This window comes from Mustela nivalis, assembly GCF_964662115.1.
Source record: "Mustela nivalis genome assembly, chromosome: 13".
Taxonomy (NCBI): Eukaryota; Metazoa; Chordata; class Mammalia; order Carnivora; family Mustelidae; genus Mustela; species Mustela nivalis.
Window position 1 is genome coordinate 60,490,237 of NC_139032.1, and position 24,179 is coordinate 60,514,415.

General features: G+C 50.1%; 1 protein-coding gene across 1 annotated transcript in view; it reads right to left on the reverse strand.

Annotated features, from left to right (window-relative positions):
• The window catches only part of SHB (SH2 domain containing adaptor protein B), a 135,542-nt gene extending 111,883 nt beyond the window's left edge, over positions 1-23,659 (reverse strand). The window contains exon 1 of the mRNA XM_082694877.1: positions 22,329-23,659. Within this exon, the coding sequence (XP_082551003.1) occupies positions 22,329-23,042 (714 nt within the window). The 5' untranslated portion in view covers positions 23,043-23,659. The remainder of the gene's footprint in view (positions 1-22,328) is intronic.
• Between the last annotated feature and the right edge of the window lie 520 nt (positions 23,660-24,179).

The following is a 24,179-nucleotide window of genomic DNA, read 5'->3' on the forward strand; positions in this document are numbered from 1 at the left end:
GCCCCTTTATTTATTTTTTTAAAAGATTTTATTGTTAGGGGCGCCTGGGCCCCTTCCTCTCTCTGCCTGTCTCTCTGCCTACCTGTGATCTCTGTCTGTCAAATAAATAAATAAAATCTTAAAAAAAAAAAAAAAAGGTTTTATTGTTAGGGAATCTCTATGTCAACATGAGCTTGAATTCACAAGATTAAGCAAGACTCACAAGTTCTACTGACTGAGCCAAGTGGACACTCTCTGCCTAAAGTTTTAGACCAGAGGTCTGCAACGTTTTATTTTTGTAGTCAGGTTTTACTGGAGCACAGCCACACCTGGTCATTTATCCATTGTCTCTGGCCATTTGTGCACTAACGGGCCAGAATTGAACAGACGCAACAGAAACTGTGTTGTCCCAAAGCCTGAAATCCATACCGGCTGGCCCTCTGCAGAAAGTTCACTGGCTCCTACATGAGTACATGGCTCCTATTTGAGACACACGGGGACTTATACTACTGAAAAGAACCAGTGACCACCATGGGAGGCAAAGTATTTATTCCCAAAGCTGTTCTGGGCTCCTCTCTGAGTTGGGCTGTCACAGGAGGCCACACATTTCTTTGAACATCCCGGGGTGGTAAACCTTCCATCCTCTAGATTTAATTTCTGGAAACGGCCCAAGGCTTTTCCAAACCAATTCAGGTGAAAAGGTGGATGGCCGTGCCAAGGAATGAAACACGCAAGCTTGCCAGGGGCAGGACGCGTGCCTTAAATGCTGGATGAATTGAAACTGCAGTGAGAAATGTGGTTTCATTATAAAGTTGCACAACTTTATTTCTTCTGTCTTATTAATTGGGGACAACAGTCATCTGATGGTTGGGCCTCAGCCTGATAGTAAAAAAGCCTCAGTTGCTTGCAACTACCTCTTACAAGACCAACCGCATTCCACAGAAACCCCCGGGGGTGGGGGGGGGGGCGGGGGTTGGGGGGGTGGCTGTCCTGGCAAGTTTTTGAAAAAGACAGGGCCTGTGACAGAAAAGAATACCTGGTTACTTTCTACATGGAGACACGATAGCCTAGAGAGGGGCTAGGACTTGTCCAAAGTCATCCAGCCACGGATCTTTGAGGTTCAATTCACCCGGGGCAGCTAGGTTCCAAATTCTGAGCCAGGAGCTTCAAGGGTATATCAAAAATGAGCACATGTTCTCAAGGAGTGGAGTCCCTGGTAGTAGAAGATGGAAATGTCTGTTTCCTTATGTGACAAGTAGACAATATCCTCCTTGGGAGCTCCTGGGAGGATAAGTGATTTGATGTACCTACGGCACCCAGCATACAATGCGTGCTCAATAAAAAGGAAGCGTGGGGCACCTAGCTGGCCGAGCCTGACGCTCGGTGTAGATTACTTAAAAATAAAAATAAAAATCTTAAAAGAAAAGAAAAGAAAAGAAAGGCAGCTCATAATCTTAGGCATGAGGAGAGCAAGAGGCTTTCTTGTTTCAATATTCCATGATCCTTACCCACAAGCACGGACACACACCCACCCTTCCACACAGGAAACCCTTCAAGATTGCAAAGCTTCACTGGGCACCTGTCATGTGCAAGGCCCAGTTCTGCCTGCCTCCTACAGGGAGGTTAACAGAGGGGAAAAACTGCAATCTGCCTTTGGAGCAGCAATATTCCCAGCCCAAGGGAACAGTTCCATCTCCTGGCTAACTCTTTCAGCTGGCCACAGTTGGAAACACAGCACAAATAGGAAGGGAGAAGCAGATGAAAAGCAGGTTATTCTGGCTTTTAGAGGAAGCCAGGACAGATTTCTTCTGGAGGGGCAAGGGAAAATCCCCACAACTTCCCGAGTCAGGAATGACACCAATAAATCCCCCCACAGTGGCCCTTCTCCTTTCGTGGAATAGCCCAGTGCACTACCAGGAGTTAAGTGAGAGAGGGTATACAGTTGTGGCTTCCTGTGCCTGCCAACACAGTCCAGTAACAGGTCCTTGCCCGGGCTAAGGCTATGACCACAGACACAGACAGCTGATGTCCTGATGGAACACCAAAGGCCAGCGCTGGCACCCAGCAAGCCGGGTGAGCTTAGAGAACAAAGGGCTTGTCACCACTTCCTGTGATCCTCATCGCCCACATTCCAACACAATGAGACACTCTCAGCCCTGGCTTTGACGTTCAGCAACTCATTCAGACGGCAGGGCTGAGAGGCAGAGAGCCTGTGTTGGCTTACCTTCCATTTTCCTTCGTGTTTGACATAGCATTAGCTTGTTTAAAAAAAAAAAACAGAAGTACTTCTGCGATTAAACGTTTGTTTTTAAAAACTGAACAGCACCCAGTCTTCCTGTGATGACCATTGTTCACATTTGGACCCATTCATTTATTGCCTTTCTACTACATACGTATGTGGGAATGGAGTAGGGGGAAAATATAAATATTTAGTTTTTTCTATCTGAGCCTTTACCCGCTTGACTATTCCGCAGTGGAGTTACTCAACTCAGCTTTGGTTGGCTGCGTCCCTTTCCGCTATGTGCGCTACGGGCCCCAAGTTAGCCACTTCTCCTGGTTGGACATTTAGGGGATTTCCAGTTTTTCACCTTCCCATCTGCTGTAGGTTACTGGTAACTAAATCACTGTGACTCTTTTCATTTTATCCTTAGGATCAGTTCCTACGAGGGGAAACATGGGGTCACAGAGCAGGAACTTTTCAGGTCCTCCGTGTTGTTCCTTCACTGTTTGCTGTCACTGTTTCAGACCTGGAACCAAGTTGACAACACTTTAGGGCAACTCTGATTTCCTGGGTCCTTTCACAGCAGCCTTAACAGCTGACCTCGTGATAAGGATAAGCACTCTTATTTTCAAGAAGGGAAGACAGACTCAGAGAGGTCAAGCGACTTGCCCAAGGTCACAGACCCTCAACTTTGAATGCAGATTAAGCCTGAACAGTGCTCCTTTACTTCCTGTACTGCTTTTCTCAGAGGCCCCTAGACCAGCATTTGAGCAGGTGCTATGCAGGTATTTTAAAATTGATGTGTGAGGGCGCCTGGGTGGCTCAGTTGGTTGGACGACTGCATTCAGCTCGGGTCATGATCCTGGAGTCCCAGGATCGAGTCCCACATCAGGCTCCCAGCTCCATGGGAAGTCTGCTTCTCCCTCTGACCTTCTCCTCACTCATGTTCTCTCTCACTGTCTCTCTCTCAAATAAATAAATAAAATCTTTAAAAAAATAAATAAATAAATAAATAAAATTGATGTGTGAGGGGGCTCAGGGTGGCACAGTTGGTTGAGTGACCTTTTATTACGGCTCAGGTCATGATGACAGGGTTGTGGGCTCCCAACGGGCTGCTTCTCTCCTTCTGTCCCTCCCCATTTGTGCTCTCTCTCTCTCCATAATAAATAAATGAATCTTTAAAAATGAATAAATAAAACCTATGCATAATAATCTGTAACACACACAACTTGCTATAAATCCCCAAGACATGCCCTACGGGGGCGCCTGGGTGGCTCGGTTCATTATGTGGCTGCCTTCGGCCCAGGTCATGATCTCGAGGTCCTGGGATTGAGCCCCAGGTTGAGCTCCCTGCTCAGCAGGAAGTCTGCTTCTCCCTCTCCCTCTGCCCCTCCCCCTGCTTGTGCACACGCAAGTGTGCACTCTCTCAAATAAATGAAATCTTTAAAAAAAAAAAAAAAAAGACACACCCTGTGATTTGGGATCCACCTGTCAATGCCTGTTAATGTTTTGGCCATCCAGCTGCAGACCAATGCAGGGAAATGCCACAGTCCTTCAGCAAAAGGGCCCTTTCTTTTACTCACCAGTGGCGATGATTCTCTTTTACCACTAAAGAACTAAGGAGTAGAACCTGCCATGCCCCTAATGGCTAGCGGAATAAACTTTATAATGACAATTTAACTAACTTGTCTGATTTTTAGACAGTGAAGGCAACATGTCCTTAGGTTTCACATTCAAACAAGCCTCTGAAATTCAAATACACCTATCTCCTAAGGAAGTCTGGTTTTCTTCCTACAAGGGAAGCCCCGATTTTCCTTTCTGAATTTTTTTTTTCTTTATAAAGATTTTATTTATTTATTTGACAGAGATAGATCACAAGTAGGCAGAGAGGCAGGCAGGGAGAGAGAGAGGAGGAAGCAGGCTCCCCGCTGAGCAGAGAGCCCGATGCGGGACTCGATCCCAGGGCCCCGAGATCATGACCTGAGCCGAAGGCAGCGGCTTAACCCACTGAGCCACCCAGGTGCCCCTCCTTTCTGAATTTTTAAAGAGGAGGTTGGGGAAGACAAGAACGTATAAACCTCTTGTTTTGTCTAAGTACCCTTTACATATCTAGAGTCCCTTTCCTATCCATAACCAAAAGGTGGCCATCAGGAGTGTCTAGAGTAAAATTTACTTTCAGAGTAAGAAATGTTTGAGGGCAAACAGAACCTCAAACTGTGAACTTGAAGGAATGCAATCCCCTGAAGTGCTTATAAGGTTGTGGAGAAAAAGGTAAAACCAGAAGAAACCATCAAAGGCAAAGGGTTATGGGGCACCTGGGTGGCTCAGATGGTTAAGTGTCCAACTCCTGATTTCCACTCAGGTCATGATCTCAGGGTTGAGACTGAGCCCCACAGCGGGCTCTGCACTCAGCATGTAACCTGCTTGCTCCTCTCCCTCTGCTCCTCCTCCTCCTGTTCACACTTTCTCTCTCTAAAATAAATAAATAAAATCTTTAAAAAAATAAAAATCAAAATAGAACAAAGGGTTACTAGATTTTCTGGGATAACCAGTCCACAAAGGATCAAACAGGAATATAAAGAGCATTTCTAACTTAAGGAGAGGAACTGAATAGAACAAAAACAAAAACAAACAAGAAAACAAAAAACCACAGACTCGCAGAAAAAGCCTCACAAGAATGAGTCCTCCCCCCCTATTCATTGACTGAAACTTCCCACTTCCAAACTGCTTACTCAGCACCCCTCTGTGAGCTGTCACATTCAGCAATTTTTGCTTCTCTGGAGGCTTCATGTCTAATAATCTTTAAGGCCTCCTCGAAACAAGCCAGGATAGAAAGAGGTTCCTCAGCTTTTTCAAAAGCAGGCCCACTTCTATCCTAGTGTGTGGGTGATAAAGAATCAGAATGAAGGGTGCAGACAAGAATCAGGTGGGGTGGGACAAGGGGAAGGAAGGCAAGGCCCCGGCAGCATGCCTGGGTTTGGTGTCTGCCCTCTGACAATAGTCAGGCCCAAGACCTGTGTGTGTGTGTGTGTGTGTGCGTGTGTGCGTGTGTGTGTGTGTGTGTGTGTGTGTGTGTGTGTGTGTGTGTGTGTGATCTGAGCCTTGACAATGTTCTCAGCCATCCTGTGGGCGACTAGGAAGTGATGACACCAATTCCCACCATCTTGTCACTCTGTAGTCACACCACAGATGGCTTTCAGATGGATCCTGAGCCCTCACAGCTCAGCAAGCAGGAGTTGACTGACAGTCCAATTCCCCAAGCGTGTGCCCCATGCGTGCAGCACGAGCCCCCTGAGCCGGACTGATGGCATATTATTCCTGGATCTTTATTTACAAAGTGTCTCTTCTGGGCCCAGGAAGCATGCTCTGCCGACCTGAGGGGGGCTCTCTGACTCAGTGCTGAATGTGGAAGGATCTGGTCGGGGATCCTCAGGGGGCCCTTCGACCAAGCCCAGCAAACATCTTCATCAGGGCTAATGTTTCTTCCCCTCTGGGGACCCGATGGCTCCGGAGCACTTAGTGCTTCTCAAAGAGCCTCTTCCCTGGAGGACGTCCTCTAAAGGTCAGCCTCCCAGCAGCGTCCAGAGCCCCAGCGTTCCCTTCCTCTGAAGGCTCGAGCCACACTGCCAGCAGCTCCACCGCAGCCTCCTTCTGCCTTCCAAACCACCGCCCAGAAGCCCCGGAATGCCTCCGGCTCTGGGAGGTGCTGCCATCCAATGGCAGACCTAAGCCTCAGTCTCAGGTTGGGGGGCTGGCTCCGTGGACCCCCAGAGCAAACCCTGCCCACTCCGCCCTCTCCCTCACGCACACAGCTTCCCTCACGGACAGGCTGCCCACGTGATGGCTCTGCCGTTGCCGGCTCCGCGCTTCTGCAGAAACAACCAGCTAAGGAGTTGCTGGACTCACGCGAGGCCTCCCGCCGGACTCTGTCACCAGCAGGACGGCATGTGGAGACAGACCTCCATCCCCAGTCCAGGCCCAGGGACCCCCAGCACAGGATCTGTCTGATTGACAGAGTGCGGATGGACGCTCTGGCGGACCAGGCAACTTAGACTCCTACACAGGGCATCTCAGCAGGTGACAAGGGGATCCGTAAAAACGTGTACCCTTGGCAAGGGCTCAATTTCCCTCCATGGACCAGAGTCATTGCCAGCTGCCTGAGCATTTCATGGCTTAAGGACACAGATGGGGGTTACACCCTGACTGCCTCTGCCTAAGGCACCCCAGGTCTCCTAACTGGGGTCCCCACTTGCAGGCTCTGCAAGGCACTCCCCACCCCACCTTTTCTAACCAGTCCTCTTAAGCTGAAAATACACAGGTTTTCTTAAAGCACAGAGATCTGACCCCATTGCTCCCCTGCTCTACCACTTCTCATTACCCACAGAATAAAGACCAAGTTCTGTGGTCTAGCCCTTGGGACTCCTGGCACTTGGCCTCAGCTCACACTGCAGCATCTTTCCCCGGTACCTTCTCCGCCTCTCCTTCATTCACCTGAGATCCCTCACAGTGCCCTTCCCGAGACACTCTCCTCACATCCACTAATGTCTAAATACCCTTTCCACGAAGGCCCCGCTCCCTGCCACCTCCTTCACGGAGCCTTCTCAGTGCTCCTTTGGCAGCATTATCCTGAGAACACACAGAGAAGAGTGCCTGCCCTAAACTAGATGCTTTATCAACTTTACAGGTTTCGAATGGCTTTGACATCACAGTTTTGAGACCCAGGTGATACTGAAGTGACCTCTTTCACTGTTCCCTATAGCTGTGTAGCAGAGAAGTTATGGGTAGACAGAAGCTAGACTAACTACATAGAGCCCCCACATCTACAGCTTGTACTAGTCGTGTCACTTATGACCTAGGACAATGGACCAAAAACAAAACAAACAACGACAAAGTCCTGCTGGTCTCAGTTTCCCCATTTGTAAAATGAGACTCTTGATAGAACTTACCTCACAGGGAGTGCTGTGAGGTTCAGTGAATTAATATACATAGAGCCCTTAGAACAAGGTGATGGTCTGGGGATTTTTTACTCTCCCACTGCAGGGAATCATGGGTCAACACAAACACCAAGACAAGGGCAGGGCCACTTTTTTGAGGACACCTTCAGGCTAGAAAGGGCAGCTTCACTGGCATCACTGTGACTATAGGAAGCCCAGAGTTCTAGGCTGGGCTGAGGCCGAAAGAATACAAAAACATTCATAAAGCCCTTCTTACTTGCCAGGCATTGTGCTCAGCCACTTAGATTACTTTGTTAAAGCCCCACAATGACCCTATGTACTGCCTCTGGACCTCATCCCCAGAATATTTCACATTTAAAAAGGGGATTCTAACAGGACCACATCAAAGATCTGCCATGAGGATCATACATGGAAAGTGGTATGAAGCTGCAAGGCACAGAGTGAGCGGTCGGGACGCCATCTCTTACTGCTAAATCCACATCAGCACAGATGCAGCATTCCAGGCCTGGAAGGTAACCACCTGACTCAAGTTACGAAGTTTCCAAGCACCAGAGCCAGAATGTGAATCCAGACTTCTGAGCCCAAAATGGATGCTCATTTCACACCACCATGGTTGGACACCATTAGGATTCCACAGTGTTTAAAATAAACAGCTCTGGACACATGTGGTGGCTAGCCCCCACAAAGGGCAAAGAACCAGGACAGAGAATACCCGGCCCCCGAGGCCATGCTACTTTCAACTGGGCCAAGTTGTGCTCTACCTCCTGCCTGTTCAGGACTGAGGCCCTGGATGGCAAGATCCTCCCTCCTCCTCTGGAATCTACTCCTGACTGCTCCTCTACTCTCTTTGCTTTGCTCAAATCCACCTGGCAATCCAACCTTGCTCCCCACTGGGTCATACACTGGGATGATTAACTCCTCAGTGCTAACCTCAGCCCACCTGCCCAGAACCTGGTCTAGCCTGCCACTTCCTCCTGCTCAGGAATCTCCCGAACTCGGGATCCATCGGTGCAATCTACACTTGTGATACTGGAAGGTCCTTGCTCTTAGCAGCTGGTGTCCTGGCTGGGATTCTGGCTCTATGTGGAACTGTGAAAATCTGCAGCTTCCCTCTGCCTTTGAAGGTACGATCACACATCAGAGTCTCACACGTATGAGGGTCATTGTGTGGAAGAACTAAGATTAGACTGGTTCTACTTGACCTCTTTCAAAGAGTCCACCTAATAAACCAGCAGCAGAGCACAGGTCTCGTAACATCAAGTACTCAACAAACCTGTGCTATTGTGGAGTGAACAGCAAAAAAAGGCTTGCGAACCCAGCTGTGCAAAGGAGTGGGTGGCTACATGGCCTGGGAGGTGACTAATCCCCTCATCACTGAAAGTTTTCAGGCATGGATGCAAGAGGGTTAGACTGGGTGACCTCCAGGCTCTCCTAGAATTCCAAACTAAGGTATGGGACAGCAGCTCTCAACCTTGGCTGTGTATCAGAATATCTGGGGGCCCTCCTGTAACACTGATGACCAGGGAGCCAAGGTGGTCATCAGTCCGGGGAATTTAAATTTTTCAAAAATGCTCCCTAGGTAATTCTAATGCATTACAAGGGCTGGTCTAGGGTTCAGTGATGTGGTATGACACACAGCAGAGTGAATTAGGTAGATACCCTCAGCCTCTTAGAACCATAAACATATTCAGTGTTCAGAAATCTGCATTTTTCTTGATTTATTCCCTGTGAATACTCCTGGACTTAATTTGTACCATTAACACCAATTCATTAATGTCACAAACCTCACAGCAGACATCCACAAGATGGATTATCCTGACACGGCCGGAGCCAGAAAAAGGAGAATATGCAGCAAGGGTTCAGAGAGGGTCTCTTGTTGATTAAAGACACAGGACACCTGGGCTGAGGGGGAAAAGGAAAGGTTGGGGGTGTGGGGAGAACTCCGTCAATTCATATCACTTGAACTGGATTTTGGCGGGAGTGAAAAACATGCAAGTGATCAAAATAACGCAGTCCTCACATGGCACACCTTCAACGTCTTTGCCCTCCCCCAAGTGCGAGCTCTTACCCACAGCGAGCTCCACTAGTGCCCGTGCCCATCGTGGGCTCTGGTGCTTTTCTTCTCCACTCATAGTCCTTACACCTGCCTCTGTCCTCACACTCGAACTCTGTCCTGCATCAGAGGGAACCCTGGGCCTTTCTGATATCCCTCCTTCCTAGGCTCTGAGGGACAGCACAGGGCTTACTCATCGCTCAGTGTTGGCAGGGCTCACTCAGCTCTGCGCTGGGACACACGGTAGGTATCTGAAAAATGTTTGCTGCTCGGGTGACTGAACATTGCATCCCTTTCTCCACAAGTCACCGCGTGAAAGCTGAAGCTGATGCACCCAGATAAGGTCACACAGGCAGGGGAGAACACGGAACATGGTCGCTCCCAATATATACGAACATCCCGCCCCCTGATCCTGGATGTGTCCCCTGGATGGGGACACAGACTCCACCAGGGATGAGCCAGGGCTCTCCTGGCCTTGTCCCACCCACAGCGTCACATCTGGCATCCAAAGACCAAGCCCTAGTACTCAGTTACTTCCCTCAGGTGTCAGGAATTGAATGTGTAATAAGCGCGTGGTATCTGCCGACGGAAGGTGTCATTTTTACAAAGACAAGGTGAAATCATCATTATCATAATAACTGATAAGACCTAAATGCAGTCATGGTGAAACAGTCGAAATATTTAAGCCTAAACAGGCACCTGGAGAAATACAGATCACAGAGTAAGAAATGAGTAGAGAGGGTGCCTGGATGGCTCAGATGGTTAAACGTCTGCCTTCGGCTCAGGTCATGATCCCGAGGTCCTGGGATTGAGTCCTGCATCAGGCTCCCTGCTTGGCAAGGAGCCTGCTTTTCCCTCTCCCTCTACTGCTCCCCCTCCTTGTGCTCTCTCTCTCTCTCTCAAAAACTACATGAAATCTTTTAAAAAAAGAAAAAATAGAGGATGTCCAGACACAGACTAGTCATTCAGAAAAGCAAAATTAAAACCCTACCTCATACCCTAAAATCAAACTCCAGGCAGATTAAGATTTCAACATTAAAAAAAAAAAAAGTATTAGAAGAAAATACAGGTAAACATTAGAGTAAGGAAGACTTTTCTAAGCACCATACTCCAGAAATCATGAACATTGAGAGCTGTCTAACAACAGAAAACAATTCATTGTGAGCAACAACAATCACCAAACACAGAACTGAGATACATATTACACATCTGTAAGAAATATTCTGTACCCCACAATGGCAGGTAAAGGAGCTGCCATCCTTAATCTACAAAAAGCTCTTACAAACCAATACAAAGATAACCCTGCAGTTGAAAGGAAGATAAAAGTATACAATCTTAGAAAAGAAACACAAATGGTCAAAGCACACGGGCACCAGTCACCCAAGAAACTGCAAATGAAACTAAATTGGATTAGAGTAAAACAGGCGTAAATGTGTGAAGTCTTTCTAGGATACAATATGAAAGCACGTATCAAAATTTTTCCCTTCTTACCCAACAATTCTCCTTCTGGGACTCAGTCCCAGGGAAACCATCACAGACTTCCGCTGAGAATTCAGTTACAGAGATGTTCATTAGAGCGATGTTAAATTAGGGAAGACTACAGAAAGCTTAAATGTACAAACAGAATACCACACACACATTACTGTTGTTGAATGTTTAGAATAATGGAGACATCTTTCCCCATCTTGAAACAAAAAGAGAATAAATACAGGCAATATTACTTGATGGTTGTGGTGGGGAAAATGTATATATATATATATATATATATATATATATATGCATTGAAAAAAGGCTAAGGGAAAAACAGTGAAATGTTAACGATGGTTTCTTTGAATTATAGAATTAGAGTTGGTTTCTATTTTAGTTTTGCTAATCTGCATTTTCTATACCAAATTTGCCTTAGTTTTGTTTAAAAAAGGCGGTGGGGTGTGGGGTTGGAGTTCACAGATATAAACATTGAAAAATACCGAAAAATCCAAGCTTGGGTTCTGAAGACTACCTCAGAACACAGCCAACTCACAACTGCCCCCCACGGAAGGGCAGGTAGAGGCTGCACCATTCCACAAATGCCATGCAGGCTCCAAATCACATGCATGGCTTTGGAATGCACCAGAGGGATTACAGGGCTGTCTGGCTTTCAGGGAGTGCACATCCGAAAAATAGTGAAGCTTCACTATAAAGAACCTTCTGGTCATTTTCATTTTCAGAATTTAGTCATGGCTTGGAGAAACCAGGAAAGTCCCATTCCTCCAAACACCTACAGTGTTCATCTCCTTCCTGTATGTCACATACTGCTGGACCCTATGTAAGGGAGAACTTTCCCAACAATCACAACTGCTCAGCAATGAAATGCTCTACTTAGCAAAGCAGGCAGGCTCCAGCCCTGTCCCTGGAGACTTAACCTTGGCACTCAACTTTACCCTTCTGATGTGCCCAGCTCAGGCATGTAACATAGCAGGCGGCCTCTTTTAAATGTGGAGAACTGGGGTAGTTTCAGGTGCATGGCAGGCAAGGCCCTTTACACACAACCCCCTGCCACCTTCTCCATCACCTACAGTCACATGAAGGCAAGCCCCAGGCTCTGGCCCAGCAGTGCTCCTCTTTTGCTCTCAGCCACCGTGGACAGGATGCCTTCTGTCTGGGATGCCCCATGTGTACCTTCCTCTGAACCCAAAGGGTGGTTTTCCCCAGCTGGGATGGAGGTTCCCCCATGCCTCCTTCAGGTTCTCAGGAACCTCACAGGCCTGGAGGTAGCAGAGTGTGATCTGCTCTTAGCCCTAGGACTAATGAGCCCTGGGTCATCCCCATCTGCTGAACAACAGGACTGCTCCTTTGTCGTCCTCTCCACCTGGGTTCATGATGAGTTATCCTCCCTATCACTCAGGCCAAGACTTTGGCATCACCCTTGACTCTCTTGCCCCTCACGCCTCACAGTGCACCCATCTGTCAGGAAATCCTGTAGCTCTACCCAGGACATGTCCGGAGGTCCGTATCTTCTCCTCACCCACCGCTAGTGCCCCTGTTCCAGCAGCCAAATGTACCCCAGCTGGCCTCCCTGCTCACCCTTGAAAGGCTGTTCTCCGCTAGGCAGGCAGAGTGATGCGCACAGAACCCAAGTCAGAGCCAGTCATTCCTCTGCTCAGAACCCTCCACTGACTTCTCATCTCACCATTTCAAGTGAGAGACCCTTCCAGTGGCCCCAGGGCCCACTTCCCACCTGCTCCGCCCAGGCATGCTCCTTTCCCTGAGGGCCCTGGGCCTGCTCCTATCTCGGGCTTTTACCCTGACTGCTCTTTCCGTGTGGAATGCCCTACCCTTGCAGCCATGGGAATCCTGCCTTCAAGTCCTCAGCAAAGCCCTCTGAGACCCCACTTAAAATGGCACCACACCCCAAACTCAGGTGCACCCTAGGCTCTTTATCCTGCTCCACCTCTCTTGACACTTCCTATCGGACACACTATCTTCCTATCTGATATTTGCTGGACTCCTCTCACAAAGGAGCAAACTTAGGGGAGCACAAACTTACAACCCCAAGATCAAGAGTTGCATGCCCTACCTAATGAGCCAGTCAGGTGCCCCCAGGGAGCACACATTTTTATCGGTTTTGTTCACTGCTGTATCCCTAGCACCTCAATAGAACACCCAGCACCATAGCAGTGCTCAGTAATGCCTGCTGAATGAATGAATGAATTAATGAACGAACGAACGGGGAGAAAAGTCTTGGTATAAGTTCTCATGGCCCATTTGAGGATTTAGGGTCCAGCCTGCAAGTAAAGATCCAGCAGTGGGCCAGTGTTATCCACTTCTCCCCACTTCACCCACCTGTCAAGTCACTTCTCCTCTCATGGACCTTGGGAAGCCCCTTTCTGACCATCATTCTTAAGTCCTGCTTGGAAAACACAGGGCGTGAGTCATTCCCCAGGGCCCTGACTCATTCTCTCTCCATTCCTTGGACCCACCTCCAAGATCCTTCCTCTAAGCATAATGGGAAATCCAGAGAGGGCTCCCCTTGGAGAAAATGGAAAGGAACTGAATGATTTAGAGGAAAATTCAATTCTTCCTGGCTCAGCAGTTGAGAAAGCAAAAAACTCTCAGGAAGCTAGTGCCTCTGAAAGTGAAACATTAATAGAAATATTACTGGAAAATACCAAACAGGAAGAGAAGGAAAATTCCATTGTGGAAGCAAGGTCCTCTGTCGATGCTCCTTAATGGTCTCAGTAAAGTATTTCAGAATCAAAACATGGAAAGAACCGGAAATCAATCAGGCTGTCACCCTTCCTGTGGACTGGAGCTTTGGCCAAGCCACCTCCACACCCGCAACACAAAGGGCAATGGGCTCAGAACAGAAGATCCACAGCCTGGCCACCGACTCAGCCAGTACCTGCTGTGAAGGAGGGCAGATTCCATTCCTCCCCTGAGCCTCAGTTTCTCCATCTGTAAAATGGGGGTTATAGCACCTTCATTACAGACTGATTCTTAAGAAGCAAATTAACTATAGGCATGAAAATGCCCTTAAGTTATGAAATACTTACATAAATGTAGAAATCAGTTGCTCCTACAAGGCTCAAGGCTCACAAATGGTATTTCTTTCCTTCCTTTTTTTTTTTTTTTTAAAGATTTTATTTATTTGACAGAGAGAAAGTGAGAGAGCTCATTAGCAGGGGTAGCAGCGGGAGAGGGAGAAGCAGGCTCCCCATGGAGCAGGAAGCCCAATGTGGGACTTGATCCTAGGACCCCAGAATCATGATCTGAGCAAAAAACAGATGCTTAACCAGTTGAGCCAGGCAGGCGCCCTGAGGGGATGTCTTATAGAGAGTAAGTCTAACCACAAGTAAGGTAGAGGAAATTCAGGCATGAGACTATGCAACCTGATAGGGTATGGCACATGGGCCAAAAACAAAGTTCTGGATCTGGTTCCAAATCTCATCTCTGCCACTTACTGGTGGTATGGACCTTAAACAAGTTACTTAACAGCTCTTTGCCTCATATGTAAACTGGGAATGACAGTAGCACCTACCTCAAAGAATTTGGTGTGCTGTAGGAGTTAATGCATATGTAAAGCACAATGAATAGTGCCTGGCTGAGTATGTGTATTGGAAGCACTTCAATTGAGTGGAAAGCTCCCTCAATTGAAGTGACAATGCTTTCTTTACTCAAGTGCCTCCTCCTCCAAGAAGACTTCTCTGCTTCTCTGTTTAAAAAAAAAAAAAAAAAAGCAAACAACAACCATCCCCTTGCCCCCCTTATCCTGCTTCTCCTTTGGCTCCATGGAATCAAGGTTCTGCCCAGAACAGTCCCTGTGCCAGGATGGCTTTCAGCCCACCTACACCACTTTGTTTACTGATAAATTCTGCCATACAGATCTGTATTCTCACCTGCTTCCTGTGTCCTCACCAATAAGCTCCTTATAGGCTGGCACTATGAACCCCCGGCTCATCCCTGTACCCACACAGCTCCTGACAATTTGGCAATTTCTCAGTCAACACAGCCCAAACAGAAATTACAAAGAGAGGGCGGCAGAGACCACAGCAACCTCTATCTCCATCCTACTGGAAACCCATGGCCACCACTCAGAATGCCGACAGGTGGTGCCAGCAGCCAGCCAGCATCCCAGCTCTCTGCTTCAAAGCTATAAATCCTGATTTAGTTTCTAGGGCCAAGCCTGACCTCCCCCTTATCCCACAGGCCACTACCTCTTGGCTCTCCCAGCACAAGATGTAAAAGCTCCAAGATAAACCGCCCAGAGGAGCGCTTGACACAGGCAGGTTGAGCTTTGTTAAATGACCAGAGGAAGCCACACCTGTTTCAGATTTGCCCCTTAATGCCTATTTTATGGGTTAGAAATGCTTTGGGGGTGGGGAGAGGATAAGGTCAAGTCTTGGAGGTTAAGTAGGGGGAAATCAGTCCTGTTCTGAGATTGTCAGATTAGACGATGGCCACCGGATCTCCTTTTAAGGAAACTTGGGCTCCTTGTTGATAAGTCCAAGGTGCCATTAGTTTTTTGGGGCTTTTCCCTTAAAACAGCATGCACAGGCTCACCAATCCTTGGAGGAAGGGAAGGCTTGGTGTTAGAATGAGAAGATGTGACAGTTACAAGACACACATTTTGTGCAGCTGTCCCTCGAGAAACGCCAACTCTGCGTGCAGAATTTCTCTATAAAATAATTCAAGGCCTGCATTAACATTTCATTTATGGAACTCAGAGGCAGATGGGGGAGGGAGAGAGTAAAGCCAGCTCTGGGGCCTTTTCTGGAGACCACCAAAGCCCAGACTAGAAGGGCTGGGAAATCAGGCAGAGGGGTATAAGAAGAGGAACATTAAGTGAAGGGAGGAGACACATAATGCACATTTCAGTAAATATCGGAGCCTTACTATCTCCATTTAAATCACGGAAAATAGTAAATTGATAAAAAATTTAATAAGCATATAAACTTGGAATCCAGATTGCACAGATGTGATCCTGGCTGTGTCACTTGGTAGCTGTGGGGACGATAAGCAAGTCACTAACCTCAAAGCCTCGGGTTCTTTATCTATAAAGTAAGGACACTGCTACCTGTGGTGGATGGATCGCATTGAAGGCCTTGATTAATGGCCTGCCCGCATCCCTGCCTTTTGCCATGTGATTCTGCAGCTCCTCCTCTCTTCCTGAATCCTGGCCGGCCTTGTGACTTGCTTTGGTCAACATAATGCAGCAGAAGGGTCAGTGTGCCAGTTTCTAGCCTCAAGAAACCTTATGGGCTTCTGTTTTTTTAGAACACTGCCATGATCATTGATCATATGAACAAGGCTAGATGGCTGGAGACTGAGAGACCCCCATGGGGCAGAATCCAACGTCTCAGTCAGGACCATCCTAACCTAGCTACACCCAAACATGTAAGAGAGCCCAGCCAGGATCAGCAGGGCTGCACATCCACCCCAAAAAGACCACAGATTCATGTGTGAGCCCAGCTGAGACCAGAAAAACTAATCAGTTGACTCGTGGGCTTGTGGACAATCATAAAGGCTTATCATTAGGATAGTTGGGTGGCTCAGTTGATTAAGCGGCTGCCTTGGGCTCAGGTCATGATTCCTGGGATGGAGGCCTTCAGTAGGCTCCTTGCTCAACAGGGAGCCTACTTCTTCCTCTGCCTGCCCTTCCTGCCACTTCTCCTGCTCGTGCTCTCTCTCTCTCTTTTTTTTTTTTAAAGATTTTATTTATTTATTTGACAGACAGAGATCACAAGTAGGCAGAGAAGCAGGCAGAGATAGAGGAAGGGAAGCAGGCCCCCTGCTGAGCAGAGAGTCCGACGCAGGACTCGATCCCAGGACCCTGAGATCATGACCCAAGCCGAAGGCAGTGGCCTAACCCACTGAGCCACCCAGGCACCCTGTGCTCTCTCTTTCTAACAAATAAATAAAGTCATTAAAATAAAATAAAGGCTTATCATTTAAAGCAGGGGTTGGAATCTATAGACTGTAGGTCAGCTGCCTGTTTTTGTCAATAAAGTTCTTTTTAAAAAAGATTTTATTTATTTCAAAGAGAGAGTGAGCACATGCATGAGAGAAAGAGAGAGAATGAGCACGTACGAGCGCACGTGAGCAGGGGAAGGGGGAGAAGCAGACTTCCCCTCTGAGCAGGAAGCCTGACACAAGGCTTGATCCCAGGGTCCTGGGACCACGACATGAGCTGAAGGCAGTCATGTAACTGACTGAACCACCTAGGCACCCCTGTAAATAAAATTTTATTGAAACACAGTTATGCCCTTTAAAAGATTGTCTATGGCTACTTTCCAACTACAAGGGCAAAGTTGAACAGTTGTGATGAAGACTATCTGGCTTTCAAGCCTAAAATTAAGAAAATTTCTTAATTTTGCCCTTTAAGAAAAAGTTGGCCAACCCCAAGTTTAACATCACTGTGTGTAGGGTGATTTGTTATGCAGCAATAGCTAACTAATACAGTATCTAGACCTCTTCTGGGGTGATTGTAAGGATTAAATGACCAATTAAGTGGTTAGCATGAAGCCTAGAGAATATTTCTCTTCTGGGTAATCAATGGAGAAAACCAGGTTTGATAAAAGCAGCATTTTTCACATATAACTTTCAAGGGACAGGACTTCAAAAGAGAAAGCATCCCAAGCCAGACCACAGATACCAACTTTGGCTCTTACCTTTCCATCTATTACTTTCTAAGAACTAGAGAATATGCCCATTAACAAAATGGAAACTGACAACTCATATTTGACTGAGGCTTCAATCAAGCCATGCATCAATAATTGCATGTGAAAAGGCCCCAAAGACCAGTTACAACTAACTCCCCAGCAAGGCACACGAGACACCCTTCTCCCTTTCTGACCCCAATCTCCCTCTGTAATGCCCCTACCACACCTACTCTGCTGAGCCTCCAACCATTCTTTCCCAAGCCTCCAGGCTATAGCACAAGCTGTTCTATCCCTTCTGCAAGCACCCCCTCCCCAACCCCTACCCCTGCCCCATTCCCTGCCCAGGAAATTCCCACTCATCCTTCCAGAGTCTACCTAAATGTCACTTCCTCCTGACAGGTCTCTTGGACTTCCCAGAGTCAAGGCCTTACCAGGCCCTTGCACACTCTTCTGTTTTGGCATTCCTTAGGTCTCCTTAGCTATTATCTGTCTCCCAGACTAGACCTTAAGAAGCTGGTATTTAACTGCAAACTGAGACGTTTCCTTCTTGGAAAGCTGGCCACCACTTATTCTCTGAATATCCCGTCTAGCATGCTGCTCAGACACTCTTTGCTGAATGTTTAAAAAAGAAAAAAAAGGTTAGGCATGATATTATTCTTTAGGAAACATGTTATTTAACTCAACCATGTGGATGCTGACAGAATATAAAGTGTTGGTACACATTAGCATGTATTTAAAACTCGGGAAACTGATGTCATCATGCATTTTGACTTTCTCAGTTGTGGTCGAAACATTTACTTAATTATGATAAAAGAAACAAGACTTCAGCAGAAAACGTAGTGGGATGAGACCTGTTCAGCTGCACAAAGGGAGGAGGAGACTGACCAAGCTACTGGTTTCTTTTGTCACCGTTACTTTTTTATAAAGACAACCCGAAAGAATGATATTTCTACTGACAAGTTTCCTTTTCTCTTCCTGGGAGCTTAGGCCCTCATGGTCTCTCACCCGGATTCTAACTGTCCCCTAATCTGACCCTATAACCACCCCCCCATTTTGATAGCCCAATCATGGCTCTGAGTCTGTCCCATTCTCAGCTCACCAGTTACAAGGACTTCCTGTGGGGTCTAAACTCAGCCCCCCACCTATTTGATGTCATCTTTCATTCCCAAGGGAGGCACAGAGCAAGAACGCTCTGGTTTCCAAGAACACACTCCATCCCGAAGTTCTGTCACACACACACACACACACACACACACACACACACATGCAAGCAGACTTACATTCACACATGCACACAGAGCACTGACACAGAAGTCCTGCCCCCACCCCTGCACTGAAATTCCATTTCCATCTCTAGATCCAGCTCAAAGCTGCCTCCTAGGTAAAGACCACACGAAATTCCCCAAGACCAAACCCTGGGGGAAACAAATGATGAAGATAGTGTGTGACGATCTTCTCCAGAGACTTAGGCCAGAGATTACTGGCAAGTCTTCTGCAGCCTTCATTCCTTCCCCCTCTTTCACATGATTCTAAAAGGGCTAATGCTCAAGACTGGATGCTTTGCGGGGCGGGGGGGGGGGGGTGTGCACGTGCCAGAGAACTCACTGGGAGAATGAAATGATGCCTAAATGCAGAATAGGAAGGCATGAGGCAGGGCCCCCAAAGATAAACCACAGTGGGACATGGCACTGGAGGCACTGAAAGGATGATCGGTGGACCAACAGCTTCCACTTGACACCACAGTTAACTCCCAACTCAGGCCTGATGCTATAAACAAACACAGGGCCTGGCACCCACACAGTGGGAGTGCAGGGAGGAATTCATCAGCCTCATGGGTTCTTCTTGTCTTATCCCTGACAACTGACAAAAGGAAGCTGGGCCTGAGATTAAGTGGGGCACTAGAAGTGGGTTTTCCTCGGTCCCTGCATGAGGGGTAGAAGGCAGGCTCTGAGGTGTTCAGGACTCATCCATACAGTATGCCTGGCTTTCTGAAAGCTGTCTGGCTGAAAATAATGTGGAAACCAGGCTGCATTCAGACTGCCTGACCAGGTACGGCAAGGGGGAGAGGGAGGTTGGCCTCACACGAGTAGACAGCCCTACACAGAGGACAGAGATGAGGGGATCTAGAGTCTTTGCATCCCGAAGCAGTTCCAACCAGAAGACCCAGGGGGAGGGTTAAGAAGTCACTGCTACATAATGGCCCTGCTGATACCAGGATCAGCAGCAAAAATGATCACCTAGGAACTTGTCAGAAACGCACATTCCCAGGACCCACAGTAGGCTAGATGAATCCATTTTAAAGAGCCCTCCAAGTTCTGGTTTGAGAACCACTGCACAGTGTGACTCTTGGTGGCTGCCTCCCCTCTTCCTCATTAGAAAGAACATCTGGTGGCCGAAACTCCTGTCTCTGGATCAGAACAATTTCTCAAAAGATCAAAGGGCTCAAAGTCACAACCCAGTAGGTGAAATGCAGTCAAGAGAGATTAAAATAAAACAAAAACAAAAAAAACACCTCTGTTTGCTCACATCACTTAGCAGCTAAATCCCTTCACTGGCCCTCACTATGCTTAGCTTATAAGGTCCTCCCTAACATAGGCCCTGCTGTTCCCCAGGGGTCCGGCACAACTCTAACCTCTCAATGCCAGCCACAGGCACTTTACCAGCATCCCAAGTGTCAGGCTTTCTTTCAGCAGCCAACCACAGCCACCGCCCCACCCCCAACTAATGGCCCTCCCTGACCACCCCTACTTCACCCCTCCTGTAACAGCACCCCCATCACAGCACTCATCATCCACACTGCACACTGAGCCATAAAATTCCAGCACCCAGCAGGGGAGGGCACAGAAAGGAGCCATAAAAAATACTTGATGGTGAGGGGCCCCTGGCTGGCTAAGTCTGTAGAGCATACTCTTGATCCTGGGGTTGTAGGTTTGAGCCCCACAGTGGGTGTAGAGATTATTTAAAAATAAGATCTTAAGGGGTGCCTGGGTGGCTCAGTGGGTTAAGCCTCTGCCTTCAGTTCAGGTCATGTTCTTGGGGTCCTGGGATCGAGCCCCGCATCAGGAGCCTGATTCCTCTCTCTCTGCTTGCCTCTCTGCCTACTTGTGATCTCTGTCAAATAAATAAAATCTTAAAAAAAAAAAAAAAAAAAACTTGATGAACAAAGCCAACTCTTAAACACACTTGACATTCCAGCTATAAGCCTTATCATCCCTCAGTACTGAAATAGTCTTAATTGTAATAAGGGGGGGAAAAATGTCTACTAAAGTTTTGAAAGTCAGAAAAGAAGACTTTACAAGCGACAGGAGAGAAGATTTGCCCACCAGGGAGGTGGTTGTGGAGTAACCGGCGGGGCGCCAGGAGTCTAGCACCATCCACTGGGAATCTCTCCATCTTTACAGATGGGGCCTTGCTCAAACCAACCATACTGAGGAACGGCAGTCTCCCAAGCCAGCACCTAGCTGAACCTTAGCCATATGTAAGATAGCAGGGAGCCTCTTGGTGTTTCCCTCACACATTAACCAGAAGCCCTTCACCCTGGGGGCTCTCAGAGAAACCTTCCCCTCCTCCAAGACAGCACCTGGGTGGACACCTGGCTCCCAGCTTCTTATAGGAAGCCCTGAGTCCATGCTTCCAAGGTGTGCCCCCAAACTGGCTCAAGGGAGATGTGGGACCCCCCCCCCCCAGATGGCCCACTCAGCCTTCAGCAGATCCAGAGGGGAGGGGATACTCTTGGGAACTGGGAACTCAGAGAGAAAAAGCCAGACAGAAAAATTAAAAGGAAGGGCATCCCCTTACTTCTCCTGCTTGGAACACAAAAACATCCCTTTCCAAGCACCAGCTGGCAGGTAGGAGCCTGTCTCACTCCTGTCTGGACATCCAGTCCTAAAAGGAACTCAGACTATCAGTCTTCCCCAGCCCACGCCTGAGAAAAATTTACCTTTGGGAAAAGGTAGGGGTGATGGGGAGCACAGGAGGGACATCAACCTGACAGGGCATTGGGCCTCAGATGTAATCAAAACACTGTATTCCACCATAAGTAGACAGAACAAGTATTATTTGATGGAGGAAGGGAGGGTGCCACAGGAGTGTGAAGGAGGAAGAGAGGGGCCCAGTATGTGGTGTGCTTCAAAGAGGGGGATTAAAATGGCCTAATATACTGGGGGGGGGGGGGTTGTCACAAAGTGGTCTCCCTCATTCCTGGGGCTGTATGGGGTGGGATGGAATCAGGAAGAAAGAGGTGAGGATTGGAGGGTGAATCGCCTTCCAGCCCGATGAACCTGGTGGAACCCCTTGTGCGCTCTGCGGGAGGAACTGACTTATGGAAGTGGAAAGCTCCTGGAGGCAGAGTATTTCAACCGGAAAAGCATGTGTGGGGGTTCCCAGGGCAGCCCCAGTACAAAAGGCAGCTTGGATTTGGAAATCCAGCGTGAGGGGTGGGGCAGGGCAGGGCTTTTAGTAGAATTTACATATACACGTTTAAAGACAGTCGGTCCGGATCTGCCACCAAGAATGCTGTGTAATATCGGGAGAGTCCCTTCCCAGCTCTAGACCTCAGTTTCCCAACCACAGTAGGGGGGGGGGGGGAGGGACAGAGTAGAGGGAAAAACAAAAACAAAAAACGCTCCTCTAAATCCGTGTCAGCTCTGACTTTCAGACTTTAGGTCTTGGGGGACGGAAGGGCTGCTGGGTTTTTCTTGGACAAGGCTGCAGGACGCTCTGGTCAGGTTACTTCCCAAGGAGGACACCTGGCTGTGGGCTCAGAGAGGGGACGTTTTAGGAGCAGCAGTTGAGACTGTGTCAGAGGCCAAGGATCCCGGGGAAAATGCGTGCGATAGGGAAGAACTAGGACGCGGCGAAGGAACCCTTACCCCAGGGTCCTAGCCGGAAGCTAGGAACCATGAAAGAACCAAAGCGTTGCCTCAGTTTCCCCGTGCACACAGTGGCTAAGGAACCTGGGGTGAGAACAAGGGGTGCCTTACCTTGTCCTTTTTGCCGGCCCCGCTCTCCTCCGCGGCCGAGGCGGCACACTTGTTGAGCAGTTTCTTGCCACCGCAGGCCGTCGGGCTCCAGGTGCGGCCACCAGAGCAGGCACCCCCCGGGAGGTCTCCGGCACCGCCCGCGGCGCTCTCCACCTTGATGAGGCGGTGCTTCGGAGAGATGTAGCGCACCTCGGCAGGGGTGGCTGGCCGCCGCTCGCTGCTGCTGCGGTAAAGGTGCGGAGAGCCGGAGGACGACGACGAGGACGCGGCAGCGCCTGCGCCCGACGAGGCACAGCAGCAGCCCGCGGCGCCCGACGCGGACGAGGCCGAGAAGGCGCGCTGGCCCCCGCCCGGCTCCCCGCCGCCGCCGCAGTAGTCCAGGCGGCACATGGCGCGCAGTTTGCGCAGCGACGAACCCGGCCCGTTGTAGGGGTCCTCGAAGTCGCGCTCCTTCTGTGCGCGGTAGGCGCGGATGAGGTCGCTCGTGCTGCCGCTGTCGTCGGGCAGCGAGCCCGACGAGGTTGAGAAGCAGGAGGCCGCAGCCGGACCACAGGACGCCGAGGCACCCGCCGAGGCCTGCGGTACAGCCTGGGGGGGCTGCGAGGGCCGCTCTCCCCGGCGCCGCTGATCGCGGTAGTCCGGCCGCGGCGGCTGCGGGGGGCTCTTGGTCTTGCTGTTGCCCAAGCTGAAGTACTTGTTCAGCCACTTGGCCATGGCGAGAGGCCGCCTAGGGCCGCGGCGCGGGAGCCCTGTCCGCCGCCGCGGCCATTCGGGGAGCAGCGCTGCGGCCCAGGTCCCTCGGCGCCCCGGCCCCGGCGGGGGGCGTCCGGGGCGCCCGCTCCCGACGCCAAGTTCAAGTTCTCTCCGCCGCCTCCTGCCGGCCGACCCCGGCTTCCAGCAGCTGCAGCACCGCCCTCCGCCTCTGCCTCTCGCCGCCCGGGCTTCGGCTCTCTCGCCCCTTACGGGCGCGTCTCATGGGATCCCGGCCCTCCGCCCCGCGGACAGCGAAAGGCCCGGGCGCCCCCCAGCCTGGGACGCTCTGGCCGCGCGCTCCGCCGCGGAGCGCTCTCCTGCCCCGTCTGAGCCGCAGCCTCCGCCTGGGCCGGGATCTGCGGCTGCTGCGAGAACTTGTCGGCGTCTTTGGCCCCCCTTCTTCCTTCCCAAGAGCGCTGGGGGAGAGCTTGGCCCCGCAGCCGGCAAGCAAGCAGGAGGGAGAGCGAGCGAGCGAGCGATGAAGGGAGGCAGCCGGCGCCCGCCCGAGCCGCGCGCCCGTGCCCGTCCCGGCGGCGCCTGCCGCTGCCGCTGCCGCCGCCTCCCGAACCGCCGCGTGTGTGACACTCGGGCCGCCAGAGCCCGCCCCGCGCCGCGGCCCCGCCCTCCCTGGGCTCGCGCGCGCGCCCCGCCCCTAGCCCGCCCCCGCAGGCCCCGCCCCGTTCCCCCCTGCGAGCGGGGCAGCCAGACCGCGGCCTAAGCCCCGCCCTCCTCGTGCCCGGGTCTTCTGCAGGCGCAGCTCTCCACCTCAGCACGCGCCACCACCCGCGGCAGCCTCGGCGCCAGCCCCGGGGTGGCGCCTGAGGGCACCGGGGTCCGGCAGCGCTCCTGGCCCCGCCTCGCTCGCAGCCCGCCGCCGCCTGGGGCGTGAGGTTGCCAGCGAGAGCCCGCCGCGCGCTAAGGCCAGACCCGGGCGCGTCTCCTGGTCCCCGCGCGCTGTGCGCCTCAGGGACCCACTGTTGGAGGCTGCGGGGAGCGGGGCTGAATTATCCCGGGACATTTCTAGTTTACAGCGTGAGCCGCGCGAAGGAACTGACGCCCTGGGTCCCCTCCAGGACAGGGTGCCTTATCCCCTTCTTG